The sequence below is a fragment of the Vespula vulgaris genome, chromosome 6 (assembly GCF_905475345.1).
Source record: "Vespula vulgaris chromosome 6, iyVesVulg1.1, whole genome shotgun sequence".
Taxonomy (NCBI): Eukaryota; Metazoa; Arthropoda; class Insecta; order Hymenoptera; family Vespidae; genus Vespula; species Vespula vulgaris.
The window spans coordinates 1,753,235-1,773,322 of record NC_066591.1 but is presented as its reverse complement, the minus strand read 5'-3'; the positions used below and the strand labels follow the sequence as shown (position 1 = coordinate 1,773,322).

Sequence of the window (20,088 nt, the reverse complement as noted above, 5' to 3'; positions counted from 1 at the left end):
CTCGAGACGCCGTGGCCGGCGTCGCTTTCCCACAGTTAAGAAGGCGCCTCGCTATCTCTTGGCGCCTACTATACACGACAGGGCCACGCATTCACCAACACAAATGCTTCTTCCTATTCGTAATCGTTCTTCTAACACATTAATCATCCCGATACAAATATATGAAAAAAAAAATATATATATTTATACATACATATACATGTGTAATTATTATTTTAATTTTAAAAGTAAAGTATATCTTTCGCAAGGATTCTTTGGATTATACAGCAATATATCACAGTTCGTAAATCTGTAATTTGTTAATTGATCATATTAAAAAAGAATTAAAGGAATGTATGATTGTTATTACAATAATCGTAATATATAAATATAATATGTTATATCATAATGATGATATAAGATATACCCTTTCTATTTCTTTTTCTTTCTCTATCTCTATCTCTATCTAATTTTATATTGCATTATATTATATAATAAATATATCCATACACTGTAATACTATATTATAATACTATGATAAATCATTATTATTGTTATAACTATACGTTATTACGAATAATTACATTATTATAAAAGATTTTATCTAATGAAAATAAGAAGGAAGAAAAGAAGAAAATTTTCTATTTCTTTTTTTTTTTTTTAATATTTTTTTCTCGTTTTTTTTTCTTTTTTCTTTTTAATTTTTTCTCTTTTTAAATTAGCCGGTAGGATTGAGTTTCGAGGGTTCGATTTTTCGAATTCCAGGGTCGAGCTTCAAGGGTTCCGGGCGCCTCTAGAAAGAGAGGTCTGGATTATGTTACTTTCGACTCGTCGTCGAAATCGCAGACTCGAAAAAGGGGGGTACTATATTTCTCTCTTTTTGCTTTCGACCATTGGGGCGGGAAAAACGCATTGTTTTGTTTTTCTTTCACCCTCTCGTTTCACGGGAATGATTCGTCACTGAAAATGAAACTTTTTAAATCTTGACGGGTGAATGTCACGCGTCCGACACACGTCACGATTCTTTCTCTCTCTCTTTCTCTCTTTTTCTTTCGTTTCTACATAAATTCTTCGTAAAATATCTCTCGCTTACGAGATGTAATCCGAAACTCTGCTCTAAACGATAATGTCTGTAATAATCATGTCATTATTAAGCATAAACTTTGGCTAAGATCAAAAAAAAAGATTTTGTTTCTTTTCTTCCTTCCTTTCTTCTCTCTTTTTTTTTAAGAAATATTAATTAATTAAAATAATTAGCAAAAAAATTCAGAACGTTACCCGGTCGAACAATTCAAATAACCTTCATTATTACGATCAATTAATCAATTTGATAATTACCTAAAAAAAAAGAAACTGATCGAGTGAAATAAATTCAACCAAGATATTTCATCCCTTTATTACTTCAGCATTATATAATACTTCTACTATCGATTAATTAACTTGATATAATCGCACAAAAAAAATATTAGAAAACAAAGAAAGAAAAAGGAAGAAGAAAGAAAGGAATTGATTAAGTAAAATAATTAATAAAAAAAGAGTTCTATCTACTACTGTCCCGTCAATACTTCAACCTTGTTTTATATCCACGATCGATTAATTAATTTCACCATAAACGATCTATATTATCGATTCGATAAATGATGTTTGACGATTCATTAATCATAATATGTAAAAACGATCGAATTGATTTCTACTTGAAAATATAATAGATCGACGTTATCTAGATACTAATAATATCTATACATACATTTAATCGTCTCGTCCAGAATGGCGAATGATATATATATATATATATATATATATATATATATTCTTACTTACGTAAATGAATCTACATTTGTCAGTCAAACGCATTTAATCGTAAGAGTGCTACGAAGGACGACTCGGATCCCTCGATCTTTCGATTGGTCAAGTCAACCAACATAGGCGGGTCTTGGGTTTGCTCCTCCGCCCTAACTCACTCGCACGTTATGGCTGTCTACCAAGCAAAAAGTTTATTTCGCATCGTGCTTTTACTACTTGGTTACTTATTCACTTACTTACATACTTATTTCCGATCCTAATTATAATGCGTTGCGAACGGACATGCTCGTCATTATTCGCTATATTCTTTTTTTTTGACCTTCCTTCGTTATCTTCACGTTGGATCCCAAACGCTGTTCAAAAAAAAAAAAAAAAGAAAAAGAAATGTCTTTTTTTCTTTTTTTTTAACATTTACTCATTCAGTTATTACTCGAAATATTTTTTAATTGAGACCGATGATAAAAAAATGAAAACAAATCATTAAATAGCAATCGTCGAAGTTGAAGATTGAAGCTTTTTAAAGCAATCTACATAATAATAATAATAATAATAATAATAATAATAATAATAATAATAATAATAATAATAATAATAATAATTAAAAAAAAATAATCAAAGAATCAGTATTAAATGTCGACGAACGAATAATTAAAAATGTAACAAAATTATTTTCTCCAAGAAGAGATCACAATTTTCATAAATTTCAATCGACGAATATGAAAATCTATAAAATTAGATAGGCATTAAAAAAAATAAAAGAGACTTAGTTAGTATAATTGAATCTTTGATATAGATTAAGAGTCCTCAGTTGATGAAAGTAATTAAAAAATCCTTGATGATGATCGTCGAAATAAAATATATATTTATTATAATAAATGATATAAGAAATGAGTATTATTAAATGTAACTTGAAATTGAATACATTACAAAGAGAAAGAAAATGATATACATATTTACGTACACACACACACAGATATATATATATAGACTACCCCCATGGAGCAGTAGCGCCAGTACGTGGGTGTGCTGGTAAAAATCTCATCTTCGCGAGCAGAGAACACATCGAGGAAAGGAAGGACACGCGCTTACGCATACATAGACGTTGAAAAAGGAACAGGGGCGCGCGCGCACACGCACGCAAGCTTCTATCGTTTCGCTGTCCCTGTCCGACGAGAGACCCCAACACTTGACTCTCATCGTGAAACCAAGTCACATTACACGTTCGCCCTCCGACCTGACCGTTCCATGACCGTGATCATCCCTTAAAAATTCTACAAGTTACTGACGTATTTTAATCGTTATCATTATCTCAATATCAAACCGAAAAGAAGATTCTTACGATTTCCAAAAAATCGATCGATTTCGAGTTTTTAATCGAATATTCAACGTGTCATCTTCAAAGTGTCAAATAAGTTAAACTTTTAAAAACGAGTGATCCAAATAATTTTCTATTCGAACAAGAGAAAAAATAAGTAATATTAATCGACAAAAATTTGTTTGCGTTACGTGTTTCTAAGATCTTCGAACGAATCGAAACGAACGGATAATGCTTTAGAATGTTGTCCTCTTCGATATCGGCTACTCCGTTCAGCGTGCGTGATATTCTTAACGAGGATCAACAGTTTGCAGTAATGGAGTGTTATCCTCATCATCAGCATCAACCTCATCATCAACAGCAACAACAACAACAACAACAGCAACAACAACAGCAACAACAACAACAGCAGCAATCACAGCCACAACAACAACAACCTCATATACCGCAGGATTATTACGCGTACAATGTGGTGCCTGATAATAATTGGGACACGGAGAAATTCAAGGAACAAGGGGTGCCTGGTTATTCTCATTACTCCGAATTAAATCACGTACATCAGCTGAGTCAAGTCGTCCCGCCTTATCAAGAAACTCCTGTCACCGAAGATGGTCAGTCGTGATTTATTTATTTCTTATCAATATATATATATATATGTCTGTCCGACAAAAAAAAGTGTTTAAAACTGACGATGATTCCAATTGATTACCTTTGACAATTAAAATATGTTGACGTATGTCTATGTAAATAAGAAGTCAGATTCTGTCTTGAAAAAGTTTTACAATCGTCAAAATGAAATTTTTAAAGCTAGAATGGTTTAACTTTAATTCTAATAAGCGAATAAAATTTCTACTGATTTACTAGCTATTACGAATTCATGGATAATTAATTAAAGTTATAGAAACAGTTGAAATAATCTCATTTTCCTTTAGGGAACATCGTGACGTCGAGTAAAACGGAATTAAGAAAGAGTCAGTCTGGTAAAAGAACGAAAAGAAAACCAAGAGTATTATTTTCACAGGTGGGTAAATAATGAAAAATAATTATTAAACGAAAGAAAACTTCCATAATATCGTTCGAAAAGTTCATTATAAAAATTCGACGTTTATTTTATTCAGACACAAGTTTACGAATTGGAACAACGTTTCAAGCAACAACGATACCTAAGTGCACCGGAACGCGAAATGTTAGCACAGAGTTTGAAGTTGACCAGTACTCAGGTGAAAATCTGGTTCCAGAATCGTCGTTATAAAAACAAACGTGCTAGGATCGAGGATGCTGAGAAACTTCAAGCACAGGGTATTAAGAATCAATCGTTGAAGAAAATTTCTGTGCCCGTTTTGATCAAAGATGGTAAACCGAACGTTCACGAGGCTTACAACGTACCGTATTGGTCGAACGTCCGACCGGATATGTCGATGAACATTCAAGGAGATTTTAGAAGTTCCGAATCGATCGTCAGATTGAGTCCAGAGTTCAGATCAAGTTCCAACGAGATGAGAATTGATTCGAATATCAGTCCTGAGTTCAGAAACGATGTCAATTCTGATCACAACAATAGACCTGTACTAAACGTCGACGTACAACAGAGACAACAAATGTTGCCAAATAACGAATACAGGTCCAACTTCGTTTCGGATATTCGTCCTGGTGTTCACGAGTGTGTCAGAACGATCAAGACCGAATACAAAGGTACAACAAATCCTGTTAACGATCCTGTAACCTTTCCCGATTTGAAATGTGTACCGGCGGATAACAAAATGGTTGCTGAGTGTCGAGCTGGTATCATGGACGTCTCCAGTACCGAATACGGTTTCACGAATTATATCGGCCCGTTGAATTATCCAATGCAATACGTGAACACGATCGACGCACAAATATCCTCAGGAATTGATCAAAATCTTCAACGATTGTGGTAGACAATTGTAATCTAAGATTAACACGGTGATTTTCTTCGACGTACGAACTTAAATAAGTGTTTACATTTTTTTATTATCGAAAACACATCGACCAATGGAATCCGATTTTCCAATTAATGATTAATGATTAGATTTTAATATTAAGGAAGAAGACGAAGACGGTATTGGTGGAACGACGAATCTACGAAGTTCTTCTTTTTCTTTTTTTTTTTCTTTTTTTTTGTTTTCGTTTGTCTTTAAGGACGCAAGTCTTCACGATCAACCAAAGAGGTATAAATAATAATTAAGTTTTACAGTTAGATTACTTTCTAAACGTCAACACGTGTAATTGTAGTTATCACTATAGAAAAAAAAAAGAAAAAAAAAGTTAATTCAAGAATTTAGTTATTTAGTAGTTATTGGCAGCTGTTCTGTTACTTTTTTCTTTTTTTTTTTTTGTCTTATAGCTTTAGTTAGGTAAGCTTTTTTCTTCTTCCTCTGTCTCTCTCTTTTTTTCTCTCTCTTTCTCTTTCATTCTCACTCACTCTCGGAGAAATCCAAGGATAGTGCCTTGAGTGGCCGCAACGGAAACCGCTTCAAGTGGTTTTTGCGGAAACATTTAGCTCGATATTCCGCGTAACTCGCGTCCCATCGTAAAATTCTTTTTTTAGATCATTCAGACCGTTCGAAGTGGTCCCAAAAACACCTGACCGTCACGATCGTTAAATAAATATATCGAAGTATCTTGAAAATCTTGAAGTGATCTCGTATTTCGAATTTCGTAGGAAGAAAAAGGTGGGAAAAGAAAAGAAAAAAAAAAAAGAAAGAAAAAAGTAAAAAAAGATCGGACGATTCTAGATCGAAAAATTGCCACGGTAAGACACCTTCTCTCGTATCTTAACATAAATTCAAGTTCCTATCCTTCTTTTTATCGTCCTTTAGGATTTACGAAAGCAATGGTTAACATACATACACACGTCCCACTTGAACTCGATTAGCGTCACTCTCGGCTATACACCTTCCATCATCCGAGAAGTGATTTTCTTTTTTCATCGCGAACTATTAAATTTTGTTTTTTCACTCCTTAGACACAAACATACAGACAGGCATAGGATATACGTAGATATATGTGTACGTATGTATGTACGTATGTGTGAGCGTACGTATAAATAAATTTAAGACGCGAAGAAGGGACAAAGAATTAACAACGTTGAGATAAAGAATGTGAAGATAGAAAGAAAGAAAGATAGAAAGAATTGGCGATAGAGAATTTAATAGAAATAATATGGCAAAACGGCATTTATAAATAGGTGAGTTCTGACAGCTTGAGCTAAGCCATGGGTGCCTTTTAGGTTATCGCATGAGCACGACGGGTCATCTGGCAGTCAAGTGCCCCGTACGTAGACGACTTTACGTCGGTGTGCATAACGTGAGTTCGTGTAAGAACTTGGTGCTCTCCTTGTAATCGTGTTTCGTGGTGCTACCGACGCTATAAAGGGCCATGGGAACATGCTGATAAAAATGTCAGTCTTAATTTTATAAAGATCGAGCGCGAACCTTCCCACGTGATCGTAATCGTGACTTATTATATGGGCTACGTATCTATGTATGTATATACGTACGTATGTATATATGTATGTATGTATGTATGTATGTATGATGTATGTACGTATGTATGTATGTATGTATCTAAATGAAAAACAAACAGATAGCCGGATTGTGTTGCGTTTCTATCTTTCGATTTGAAAAGAAAAAAAAAAATAACAGGATTAAGTTTGATCATAATACCTTCGACTCGATGTAAAAAATGATCTGTGTAAATAAAATAATAAAATAAGCAAATTTTCATCAAAAAAAGTATCTCCTTTTCTTTTTTCTTTTTCTTCTTTTTTTATCTATTTCCACGCTTTTATCCTCAAGAAGTAGTGTAATGTTTTTCTTTCCTTTTTTTTTTTTTTGATAATATTAATTAAATAAAATTATTGTTTTATTAAATTTATTTATCTGATAATACGTCTTCATCTTTGAACCACATACAGGAATACGCATACGATAAACACATTCCAGATTATGTCTTCTTTATAAATCGATGACCGTCCATTATACGGTCGTATATTAATATGATCAATCACGGGACGTTTAATGTCGAAATACGATCCTATTTGCCTGTAAGCAAACTGTGGAGGAGGTAGAGCGAGGAATGAAGAGGGAATGGGGGCAAAGACTGGCGCGGGGAGTACTCTCCAAAAGGGTAGGCACGCGATAGCGTTCAAATAGATTCCCTTCTTCTATGCATAAAACGTTTAACCACGACACATGACGTATATTGCCTAATTGACTCTTTTTTTTTTTATTTTTTGTCCCTTCTTCCCATGAGTATCATTAATCACTACTTCGTTGGATCCATCCCCTTCTCTTTCTTTTTTTTCTCTGTTAAAGAAAAAACAAGCTGATGTTTATCCCATTCGGAAACTTTATATTAGATAAAATATAATAAAATAAAGTTTTGATGGATCGTATCAACTATAGAAACGTTTGAAAATATTCTCTAGATCCTTGTGCCATCAGTTCATGCTTCTTTTCTAATTTAAGCTATGACTTAATACATGTACGTATTGCATACCATAAGTTTGACGTCGCGGCTACGACGACTATCGTCCAATAAAAAATTAAATGCTTTAATGATCTTGAAAGTTTGGAAAATTTAACAATCGATTGAATACAGTTTTTAAAGTTTATTTAAATATTTGTTGAATTATTTTTATCAAAAAAAGAGAAATACCAATGGTCGGTTATGCAGATTTTTGTTCTTTACCATGATAAAGGAAGAAAACTTCTTTATCAACGACAGCAATATCATCTTCTCACATTGATTACTTTTTTACCGACTTTTGGTAATGTGACTCTCTTGAAATTTTTCAAAAGACTATTTCGTGGTGCACTCTGTCAAATAAAATGACAAAACCGCGATTTCTATGTGAAATATTATCGAAAAGAAAAAAAATAAATAAAAGAAACAAAAAAATTAAGAAGAACCGATAAATCAAATGAAAATAACGAACGAATCGATCGGATCGTTTTCGTAAGTAGTCGGACGTCTACTGAAAAGTTTGCAATAAACTTCTCAATATACAAATCGTCTAAACACAAAAAGGGAACAAACTGCTTCGTTAAATTTTTGCGGTGTGGGTCGATGGATTCGTGGCCAAAAAAAACAACTGCTTTGGTATTCCAGCGGATAATGTTAAAGCAACAATGATTTATAACATCTCGTTAGACATCGAAATGAGGACGAGGATAAGCAGAAGAAACTCAAGATACTATTAGACTACGGAACATAAACATAAAAATATAGTGGTATACAAATTGAACCAGATTTTCAAGTGATCGCATTATCATCCACTTTGTATAGTTATTAATACATATCTACATTATTCTACATAATTGAAATACATTCCTTTTTCCTGTTTTTTCTTCTCTTTTTTTTTTTTTTTTATAGACATATTACAAGCATCCGAAGGCATGTGTAAGCAAGAAATAAAAAAATCGTTTACAAAATACACGTATACATTTTTTACTTGTCGTCGATGAAATAGACGCTCATATCAAAAACAGATTCGTCCACTAATTGGTCATCATTTCAGCGAAGTCCGGACGTCGTTTGCGTCTGTTCGCTTTTCGAAAGAGACGACTGCGCGAAGAGAAGAGAAGGAAGAAGGAAGAAAGGAAAACACAAAGAGAGAGAGAGAGAGAGAGAGAGAGAGAGAGGAAAAAAAAGAGGAAGGAAGAGGAGGCAAAGAACAGGGACGAAGATGCTGGCGCTTACGTATACGCACACATAGACGTATGTACCTATAGTAAACGCATACATACGAATGTACACGAGCTAAGCACTAATATTACATCTCTGAACTGACAGACGCGCGGACTTTAAAAGCCAAGACTAACAAACAGTTAGCAGTCATCCGGTCTTCTTGTTTTTATATTCTTAGGACGGCCGTGCGCGCGCGTCCGCGCTCGCAAGCTCGCTCACCCATGAAGAGAGAAAGAAAGAGAAAGAGAGAGAAAGAGAGAGAAAGAGCTCATCTCTCGTGATCGCCTTTTACACGGATACGTCGATCGCTTTCGCTTCGTCAGAACGACGACGTCTCGACGCGAGAGCGAAATTTCCTGCTCCTACTCGACGCGGTTAAACTAAGTTAAACGCTTCTGTTCTGTACTCATTCTCTCTCTTACTCTCTCTCTCTCTCTCTCTCTTTCTCTCTCTTTACCTCTATCCATTTATCTATCTATCTCTTTCTCTCTTCGTCTCTCTCTCTCTCTCTCTCTCTCTCTCTCTCTCTCTCTCTCTCTCTCTCTTTGCACTTGAATCGTCTCCTACGAGACGCCTTTCTCCTCGGGAAATTTCGCGGAAGCCTGGGCGACCGGGCTTTAAATAAATGCATGAACTTTCGGAAAGCAACCACGTTCCTTGCGTTCCGATCGGATTTCGTAGAAACGAGAAGATCTTACGAGTGACTCTCCTTAAACTTATTGTTACTTCTATAGCTAATCCAAAAATTCTTTATCTTTCTTTTTATTTTTTTGTTTTTTTTTGGTTTTCTACAAGGAGGAAAGAAAAAATGAAATTATTAAAAATTGACGTCTCCTTTTCTCTTTGTATATTATTATTATTATTATTAATATTATCGTTATTACGATACGTGTCTTACCAGTCGGAAGAGGAAGGATGTAAAAATAAATAGAAAAAGAAAAGGAAAGAAAAAAATGAAGAAAACGGGACGCTCCGTAATCACGAAACGATCATCGAAACGTTCTCTAGGATACGTCGACGTTTTTATTTTATAAGCTACGACCGCATCAAAAGTAGTACGGGCTTCGATCGGCCCTTCCGGCCGGAATCAAACGTTTCTACTGGCCGCAAATCGTCGATATATTTCGAGCGATTGCTCACGAACGACGAAAGAAATATCTCGAAAGAGATGGTACGAGATTCTAGGACTAGAAGGAGCCAACGAGAAATGAAAAAGAGAGAGAAAGAGAGAGAGAAAGAGAGAGAGGCGACGATTCGAAGTAGTACGGTTAAGGGGTGGAAAAGAGGGGTGAGTGAGTGAAAGAAGAAAGAGAGTGAGTGAATGAGTGAGTGAGTGAGTAAAGAGTGGAAGGGAGAAAGAGAGACTCGTCTCTGTGCTTTCTCTCGAACGCCGGGGATAACTGAAATAAGGTATAATTTTCCGCGCCAATTAAGGTCTTTAAGAATTGGGACCAATTGAACGCGGAGGGTCAGACGTTGGCTCTAAGGGGAAAGAGATGTACCACCGTCATGACCAACCCCCTATAATTTATTATTGATTAGATCGAATCTAACGGCGGAGAGAAGAAGTGAGGAGAAGGAAAGAGAGAGAGAGAGAGAGAGAAGAAAGAAAAGAGAAAAAGGAAGGAAAAAGAGAAGGAAGAAAAAGAAAGCTTCGAGGCGCTTTCTCGTCGATTTCTTAAGATTACCCATCGAATCGTCCTCGTTCGTAGGTAAGAAGCTCGATGAAGGGAAGCGAAGACGAGCACACCGTTTTTCCGGCTCGGTTACTATCGTTGCCTTTCTCTCTTTCTTTCTCTCTCTTTTTCTCTCTTTTTCTCTCTGTCTCCCTGTCTTTCTATCTATCTATCTTTCTTCTTCTCTCGTTATAAAAATTTTTCTTTCTTTTCTCTTATCTATATATTTAGGAAAAAAAAAACAGGAAAAGATGAATTTATTGTTGTCATTAAAAGATTTATAAAAAAATTTTATTTACTATAATACTAATGAATCGTGTGAGAAGAGAGATCAGATTAAAAGAGATAATTTAATTAGATATCTTCCTTTTCTTTTTCTGTTATTAAAACAAAAAAAGAAGAAGAAAAAAATAGAAACTCGTCAATGCGAAAAGTAACGAAAGAAAGTAAGTAAGTAAGTAAGTAAGTAAGTACGTAGAAAGCTAACTAAAAATTATTGCTAAAGTGAAATTATTTGACTGGCCTACCTCCACCCATCGATATCTAGAACCAACGAGGTCATCATCGGATCAAGTGAGGCGTAGTCTACGCTTATGTGGTTCACACTTAATTAAACCGACATAGGAACTCTGGACTGGTAGCACGTGGCGGACAATACTGCAAGTCTTTAGCGTCAATTGTTATGTAAAGCACACCCTATATATGCACCGCGCAGTTTCTCTCGTCTCGATACGAGACGAAGTAGTACGTAGTAGGAGTAGATACTAGACTACTATCTATAGTTACGTTTCCCGTCTATACATATATCTACGAAGAGAAAGACGATAAAGAGAGAGAAATGGAAAGAGAGAAAATGTCATTCTACGTTTCATATTCATAAATCTTCCTTCCCTCACTTTTACATAGTCCGAGATTCGTATTATTATTTATTTAAGTTCGCAGATTTTGCGCTATGAAAAGAGGAAGAAGAGGAAGAAAAATAAAGGAAAAGGAAAGAAAGAAAATTCTTAAAAAAGAAATTTTCTATGTAACATATTGCCCCTGCTACGCGTCACCATCGCTGCGAAATGTAATGTTTAAAAACGTCCGACGGGATGATCAATTATGATCTGAGACATCAGTTTCGTAGAAGATATATATATATATATATATATATATATATATGTATATATGTATATATATCTTCAATATTTACTCAAGCGTAAAAATAATGGAACAATTAATGACGTACGTAGACGTCGAATAATTAAAAAAAGGAAAAAGCAAAGAAATACAACACGACACTAAATTTTTTGTTCTTCTAAAAGATTACAAAAATACGACAAACAAAAATTCGAAAACAAATAAATCTTTTTTTCCTTCTTTTTTTTCAACACACACCTAACTAACGAATTATATAAAAAAAAAATCTCTTAAAAATTAAGCGCCAAACATATGAAATTTCCTATCTTCAAGAATGCTCTCTCTCTCTCTCTCTTTGTTGAAAAAAAAAATAAGAGTCGATCGTTCTAACAAGCGAGAAGAAAGAGTACCCGTGAAAAGAGAAGAAATAAGATAGAGATACATAGATATGATAGATAGAAAGATAGAGAGAGAAAGTTAGAGAGATAGAGATAGGTAGAAAGAAAGAAAGAAAGAGAAAGAGAGAAACAGATAGACAGACGGATAGAGAGAGAGAGAGAGAGAGAGAGAGAGAGAGAAAATTTAAGAGCATACTCGTGGTGGGTTCCCACTCCCAGAGAATCGAGAACGAGACGATGGCTCAGAGTATACTCGGTCCTCGACCATTGGTCCCGCATGGAAAAGTCTTGCCGCGCGAAAACCCGTCGATTGGCTGTAGGGCGAGGCATCCCCGTCGTCCGACGGAAACGATCGCGCGGAAAGCCGAGCGGAAGGAGGTTAAAGCTCCACCTACCTCTGCGATACGCTTCTAGTATAAGAGAGAGAAAGAGATACATATACATATATATATATATATATATAGAAAGAGAGAGAGAGAAATAGATTGATACAGCGAAGAATAGAGTGAGAGAGGATAAAAATAGTAGGAGAAAGGTGAGAGCACCTTCTTCGAGAGAGGAGAGAGTTTCGAAAGGACGTTCGTTAAGAAGTTGCAAAGGAGACAATTTAAAGTCCCTTGGATTGAAAGAATTAAGTGAGAAAGTATAGTTTTTATTGAGAGAAAGAAAGAGAGAGAGAGACAGAGAGAGAGATGTGTAAATAAATAAGTAGTCTCAAAACGAGTGTCAATAAAGAAAAAAAAACCAAGTGTTTTTTCGTAAGAAATACGTCAATGAATTTATGTTAATCAATGGGTAAGAGAGTAAAGGAAAAAAAAACAATGTTAATGAAACAGTGTTAAAGAGAGAGGGTAGAAAGTATCAAAGAATTAGTTTAGATAGATGTAACAATAAACAATTTTACGGTGATCATCGTAAGAAGGAAAGAGAGAATATTACGATACGTCGTCACCGATACGTGATTAGACAAAGAAGAGAATATACCGACAGCACGGAGTGTTGTTCATTCATAAAAGAACTTTAGAGATTTAATGGTGTAAGAAACGCGATACTATCGTTAATGTGTAAGAAAATGAGGAAGAGAGAGAGAGAGAAGATAAACTATACGTACTGCTTAATTCTTATTCTCTTTATAAAAAACATTACGAGTAATTTTACGTGAGAAGAAAAGAGAAAGAATGATACTACCGAAACGTTACGGAGAGAAAGAGGGAAAGAGACGGAGACAGAGAGAGAAAGAGATAGCATATCGTGGCTCGAAGTGGGGAGAATCGCATTGGTCGAGATAGAAGGGGAAGACACTTGGCGAGTACGAGAGGGTGGGAAGGCCGAAAGGGGCGCAGGAAGAAGGCCTCGCGGAGGCGGTTTCGGGGGCAATTCGAAAAATAAGTCGAGGAGGCGCGCGCGACAAGCACGGCACTTGATCGAAGAGACGCTCGTCGGTCGAGTGTGAGGGAGTTGCGAGAGAGTGCCGGCGAGAGAGTGCTCATACTGAGGATTAATAACGTACCGACGAAAAGAAGAGAGAATAAAGAAGTCGGCCTAACGTTTGTTCTAACCCCCATAACAATTTTCCATAATAGGAAATAATCATCTATCTATCTACGTATCTACGTCAGTGTGTTGTACTTTCGTGTTAAAAAAAAAAAAAAAGAATAAGAAAGAAGTGATTAAAAAAAGACTTTGTTAACGTAGTTAAGTGATTGATGTAGTTGAATATCGATTGAAAAATTGTTGATACAAGGGTTTAAAGATATCAATCCGTCTCTAAGATGTCTCTTATGGATATCGAACATTTTTTAAAATTAAATCGTCTTTCGTATTGATGCGAGTGTCGATTAATAGATCGATAAAAGTCAATCGTAAGGGCTCGCGTTTGATCCGTTGAGAGAGAAAATAGAATTTTTAGATAGAAGGTTTGCGAATAAAATAAAGATAGTAAAAGGTATGATGGAGGAGGAGAAGAGAAGCGAGACTTCGCCAAAACCTTCTCAACCGACGCCGTTCAGCATCGCAGATATTCTCAGTCGTAGAACGTCTCATGGTGAACACGAAAAACGTTCGATTATCGAAAACGACGAAATCCAAACCACCGGTGTTTGCGATTCGGTAAAGAGAATCACGTTTGAACGTGATATTAACGGAGGACGTGAAATCGAACGTGAACGTTTGCTCGTTGCTGGATTTCCAAGATTACCATCGCCCGACACTAACATGGCACGAGAGTTGGATATACTAAGGAGAAATCTAGCGCACGCGAACCTCTCGAGTTTTGGTGGGTTGCCGCACTTAGGCCAGACATCCTTCAAGCATCTCGAAACATTGGGTAACCTTCCGACTTATCAGGCAAGCAAAGAGTCCAGGGAATCATCTCAAAGACAACAGGACGAGGCATTGGATATGAGCAAAAGCAAGTACCTTGGTAAGTATTATCTAATAATTAAATAATCGTTACTTTGTATTTTCTTTTTTTTGTATCATTCCAAGTCTCAATGAAAATGAAACGAAAGGTGTCGATTGTTGTGAAGAAAAAAGTAATAAAAATTGCTCACACGGATATAATTATTTCTAAAAAGAAGAAAAAAGAAAAAGTCAAAGGATCGTTCGCGAGCCCTCGTCAACGTAGATAGGGTAGGATAGGGTAGGTAGGTAGGTACCCTTCCAGAGGATCATGTGTCAGCCACGAGGATATATGTATACTTAAGAGATCATTTAGCCCGGTATCCTTGTAACAGGCGAGCTTTTCAAGCGGTTTTAAAGTTAACCCGAGCACAGATAACGTAATTGAATGTAATTTTAGTAGCATAAGTGCCACTCGAACGGGCAGACGTCACAAGTGGCCGCTACTACTAAACTTCTTCTTCTGCACTTGTCCGATCTCCTGGGGCCCCCACACTGTTGCTCTGTCTCGAAAGAATCGAAGATCTATGGATTACCTCGAATACGCTTTTAGATCAAGGTTACAAAATTTGTTGTTCGAAAAAAAAAAGGAAGAAACGTAAGGGATGATACGTACAGCGAATCAAAATCAATGGATCGCTCCGTTCATTTATACGATTTCGTATATCAATCTCGTATATCTTGAAAGATCTTTGGATCGTTCGTTCGATCGATCGATACCGTTTGTATTACTTTTTCTATCTTTCATTTTTTTGCTTTTTCTTTTTTGTTTTATTGTTTCTCTTTCTTTCTTTTTATCGATCAACGTCACCCCGACGCGACGCCTTACTTCGGTACGTATGAAATTACATCGTCGAAATGGCGTTATCTTTCGTTAAGAGTAAACAGAAAATTCCTTCTCCCACCCCCATTTCGCCCCCGTTCACCGCATCCAGAGGGTAGAAAAGAAACGTAGCGCGAAAATCAATCACGCTTTCTAACGATTCGTTCCGTTGGTTTTGACTCAAGTCTCCGCCATGTTCCTTTCGCTTTTCTTTTCTCCATTTCTGCGATTTCAAAAAAAAAAAAAGAAAAGAAAGAGAAAATTATAAAAGGATCACCAATCGTTCTTTCACGCGTTTAGCGATTTATTACTCGCGATTTTCGGCAAAGCTTGAAAAACGACTGAAAACCCTTAATTAAACTAATGCTTTCTCACCCTACCAGAGGAGTAAACCGGCACGAGTTGGCACCGTTTCAACGTGTACTCAGAAAATTACAAGTCCTTTTAACGAAAACCATCCCCCTGCGGTCGTTTTATACCTCTCTATATACTTGTATATGTATATCGTATATAACATATACGTATAACATGTAATATCTCGACCAATCTCGGGTATAACTATAAAATACATACATACATACATATATATATATATATATATATATATATATATCGTTTCGTTGGATAAAACAGATTTCCGTCCTACATCCGCTTCCGTTCATCCCTGTTTCCATTTCTATTTGACCTCCCCTTTTAAATAATTTTCAAAGAAAATCGCAAAGTTTAGATACGCGATGCTAATATCAAGCAATAACATCTAAGATCAAAATCACTCTAATGAAACCTAATCTATAAAATTATTTATTTGAAAGCAAACAAAAAAAGACGAAAGGAAATTGTTTTGTAATAATGATTTAAAAAGAAAAGAAAGGGGAATAATCGTAAAAATTCAAATTGTATTTAGACATAAGAGTATTAGAAATTCGTAGATTTGATATCGTGATATTAATGGGTATGGTATTTCAATAAATCATGGACGATAATTCGATTTTCCTTGGATTTGATAAAACAAGGGAGCAAAGTAAAGAGAGAAAGAGAAAGAGAGAGAAAGAGAGAAAGAGAGAGAGTCAGATGAAGAATCCGAAGGGTCATCGATGTAATCGGAGTGGACTAACACCACTTACTCGCCCTGAACACTCTCTCTCTCTCTCTCTCTCTCTCTCTTTCTCTTTCTCTTTCTCTCTCTCTCTTTTTTCTCTTCATCGTTATAGAAGCGACGTACGATGTTTGACGAGAGCATCAAGGATAGGGAAGCATTAGCTGGAAACGAGATGGCATCAGGTTTGACGTCGAAAGTGATCAAATATAGATCTCCATTTAAACGTATTGCGTCTATAATACGTCGAAATTATAGTGATAAATATTAAGCAGATTTGAAAAAAAAAAAAAGAAGAAACTTTCCCAGTGAATTCCAATTAGATTAACATCGAAACATACTTTCTTCTTCTTTTCATTTTGTAAAAACGAAACGCTTGAAAACACGAGAAAAACTTTCACAGAAAATTCCATTAAATTAACACTGAAATTTACTCTTTTTTTTTTTTGAAGAAGAAGAAGAAGAAGAAGAACGAAACACCGAGCTTATATCCTTTTTCTATTTTTTTGTCGAAGTACATATCCAAATTTGAGAAGTATAAAAAAAAGAATATCAATCGACGATCGCATATTTCAATTCTTAAAAAGAAAAAAAAAAGAGAAAACTCTCATTTTCATAGGCATTCGTTAGATAGATACGACAAAAACGAATTGATTCGATGGAGAATTGATTCGAGGGAGCAAAGGAAAGAAAAGAAAGGAATAAAAGAAAAAAAGAAAGAAATTAAAAGGAAATTCAATCGTGGAATAAGGTGATCGAGGTGTCGTATAATTTCCAACGAAAATTTCTTCCTCGTTTTGCAAGAGCACTCCTTACATTTGGCACTCGAGAACTCTTCGTAATACGGGCTGGCCATTCTTGCGGCGTAGCCGAGGAAATCGAGTGGCTTAGGCTCGTTGCCAAGTAGAACGAGCTAGGATGCAACGATGCGAACGATACGATTGCACTTCCATGGAGCTCGTAGATCGAGAGAGACGAGAGAGAGAGAGAAAGAGAGAGAGAAAGATGTGAGAGACGAGGGGAAGAAGGCAAGGGGAAAGGAGAATTAACGCTGGGGCTAAAGCGTAAACATGTCGGAGTAGCGAGGGCACGTGTTAATGTTTGAACGAGACATCAAAAGCTAAGGAAATGCGTACACTTGCTGTTTCTCTCTCTCTCTTTCTATCTCTCTCTATCTCTCTGTCTATCTATCTGTCTTTCTTTCTTTCTCTCACGTTCCTTCATCATGATATTTCTCTCTTTTCTCCTTTTCTTCGGTCGAATCGCTCCACCGTTTCTATGGCTGCTCGAGTATGGTTACTTTTCACGTATATACCCAACCCCATCCTTTCCCAACGAGTCTCATCCAACTGCAAAGCACAGTCGCTTCGGATTATCGACCGTGATGTAAACATTCCGTCTGGAAACAGTTTTCCTTAGCGAATAGGCGCCATGCGATTCGTTAAAATGTATTGCATCGGATGGATATTGGTTATCTATTATATATGATATCTATTGATCGTTTATAAAACGAAACGTCCTACGCATACGTATCAATCGATATATCGTCTTATTTATTTCAAATGACCTTTGGGAATATTTGAAAATAACATTGCGGGTATGTGCAGTAGGTAAATGAAAAGATTTCGAAGAACGAATATGATGGAAGTACGATAATCGTAAACGGAGAATTTTTTTTTTTATTCTTTTTTCTCTTGCAAACGACACGTGACAGAAGATATTTTTAATTAAGAGGAAAAAGATTTTCGAATTATTTCTAACAAAAAAAAAAAGATATAAGACGAAAGAAAAAAGAGGAGAACAAAATTGAAGAAGATGATAAAAAGCAAATTTTCATTTTTTTTTCCTTGTCTTTTCTCTTTACAGACGAAATGGAGGAAGACATATTCGAGTCGCAAAATCACGGGCAAAGCTTGCAAAGCAGGAAAAAACGTAGCAGGGCAGCGTTCTCTCATGCTCAGGTCTACGAATTGGAAAGAAGATTCGCAGCTCAAAAATATTTGTCCGGACCTGAACGTGCTGACCTTGCACGAGGATTAAAACTCACCGAGACCCAAGTTAAGATATGGTTTCAAAACCGACGGTAAGATTTACAAAAATATTTTTATCTTTTTTTTTGCCTGACGACGATTCTTTCCAATTCCATACCTACTTCTCGACAATTCCTAAGTTCTTTTTTTTTCTTTTGATAATTAATCCAATACTACAGAAGAATTAATTTCGACGAGTAACATTAACTCATTATCAATCAAACAATACCTAGTAACTTTGCTGTAAAACGAATTTTTATTTATTTTCAATATTTCTATTTGCAATAATATCTATAAACATTTGTATTAATGAACAGTTATCTTAGTAAAAAAAATAAATAAATAAATAAAAAATGCTATAAATTTCTTCTCTCGTTACGTTGAAAATTTTGACAAAATTTCTATGGAATTTGATTAAGAGAAAAGAAAAAGAAACATGCTACATATTCTTGCAACGATTAGAGTAAAAAGAAGAACGAGAAGAAGAAGAAAAAATATGTATATATATTATTTAAAAAAAAATGCATTTTAATTTTTATAGACGAACGATTAACGACAAAAAAAAATTATCGAAATAATCTTCTTTCTGATTATTTCAGATACAAAACCAAAAGACGTCAGCAACAGGAATTGGGAGCAATGGTGAATTCCGGAAATGCGAGACGCGTAGCCGTACGCGTTTTGGTACATCCTGATGAACATTTGAGAGGATTACCTCTTCGTGGTTCCGGACAACTTCCCGGACAAATGTCGAGCCCGCAGATTCATCCGGCTAACAAAGCCCTCGGTGGTTTCCCTTACTATTGTCTGCCCTATCACCCCTTGCTTTGTCCGCCTTTACACTCAACCCACATTCAGGTACAAAACGCGATCACGCCCGATCTCGATCAGGGACAAATAGTAAAATTAAACAACGACAAGTAAAATCTTCTACAAATCGAAAATCATTTATTTCTAACGAAGAAGAATTATCTTCAATCGACATTTCTACCTTCGATGGGACGTCTTGTGTCGAATTTTTATTAAAAAAAAAATAATAATAATAATGAATATATATATATATGAGAGAGAGAGAGAGAGACACGAAAGCGACTCATCCTTTTAGATTTATTAGCGTGTGAAGTTTCTAAGCGTCGGCGAGTGTTCATCGTCAGACATTCTATACATAATAATAAATAAATAAATATATATATATATATATATATATATATATACATCTAGATATACATATATATATATATATATATATATATATATTTATTTATTATATATACAACGTAGGTGCGAGCGTGTAAATTAGAGTGTAAATAAGTGTATAAAAAAATGGTTTGACGAAATCGTGGAGCAAAATGTTCGATCGACGAAATATTTATTTACCATCACTTAACTTCAATCTATCGCGTTGATTATACCAAAGATGGCATATGTGCAATATAAAAAATGAGAAAAAGAGAGAGAGAGAGAAAGAGAGACAGAGAAAGATACCTGCAAAATCGATTGTATTTCGTTGCTAAGAATTATTACATCATTACATTTATTATTATTATTATTATTATTATTATTATTATTATTATTATTATTATTATTATTATTATTATTAATTATTATTATTATTATTATTATTATTATTATTATTATTATTATTATTATTATTATTGTATCCTCACAAAGGGATCGAATGTTACACTCGTTTCTCTGTAAACACGCGGCGATTCGAGATGTATCTATAAAAAA

The 20,088-nt window shown here is 35.3% G+C and overlaps 2 protein-coding genes across 2 annotated transcripts; both read left to right on the top strand.

Annotated features, from left to right (window-relative positions):
• Window positions 1–2,892: 2,892 nt before the first annotated feature.
• Window positions 2,893–6,822, top strand: LOC127064448 (homeobox protein Nkx-2.5-like). The gene is made up of 3 exons (XM_050995512.1): window positions 2,893–3,708; window positions 4,030–4,118; window positions 4,216–6,822. Exons 1-3 carry the CDS (start codon window positions 3,339–3,341, stop codon window positions 5,014–5,016), a joined length of 1,260 nt encoding a protein of 419 aa, XP_050851469.1. The 5' UTR covers window positions 2,893–3,338; the 3' UTR covers window positions 5,017–6,822.
• A 6,592-nt stretch (window positions 6,823–13,414) lies between these two features.
• LOC127064365 (homeobox protein Nkx-2.8-like) lies at window positions 13,415–19,429 on the top strand. Its single transcript, XM_050995302.1, has 3 exons — window positions 13,415–14,427; window positions 18,191–18,407; window positions 18,954–19,429. The coding sequence occupies exons 1-3, from the start codon at window positions 13,953–13,955 to the stop codon at window positions 19,276–19,278; spliced, it is 1,017 nt and encodes a 338-aa protein (XP_050851259.1). The 5' UTR covers window positions 13,415–13,952; the 3' UTR covers window positions 19,279–19,429.
• The last annotated feature ends 659 nt before the right edge of the window (window positions 19,430–20,088 follow it).

Coding starts and splice junctions, on each gene's coding strand:
- LOC127064448 (XM_050995512.1), top strand. CDS start 3,339: ATGTTGTCCTCTTCGATATCGGCTACTCCGTTCAGCGTGCGTGATATT. Junction 3,709..4,029: donor AACTCCTGTCACCGAAGATG/GTCAGTCGTGAT, acceptor ATTTTCCTTTAG/GGAACATCGTGACGTCGAGT. Junction 4,119..4,215: donor CAAGAGTATTATTTTCACAG/GTGGGTAAATAA, acceptor TATTTTATTCAG/ACACAAGTTTACGAATTGGA.
- LOC127064365 (XM_050995302.1), top strand. CDS start 13,953: ATGATGGAGGAGGAGAAGAGAAGCGAGACTTCGCCAAAACCTTCTCAA. Junction 14,428..18,190: donor GAGCAAAAGCAAGTACCTTG/GTAAGTATTATC, acceptor TTCTCTTTACAG/ACGAAATGGAGGAAGACATA. Junction 18,408..18,953: donor ATATGGTTTCAAAACCGACG/GTAAGATTTACA, acceptor TGATTATTTCAG/ATACAAAACCAAAAGACGTC.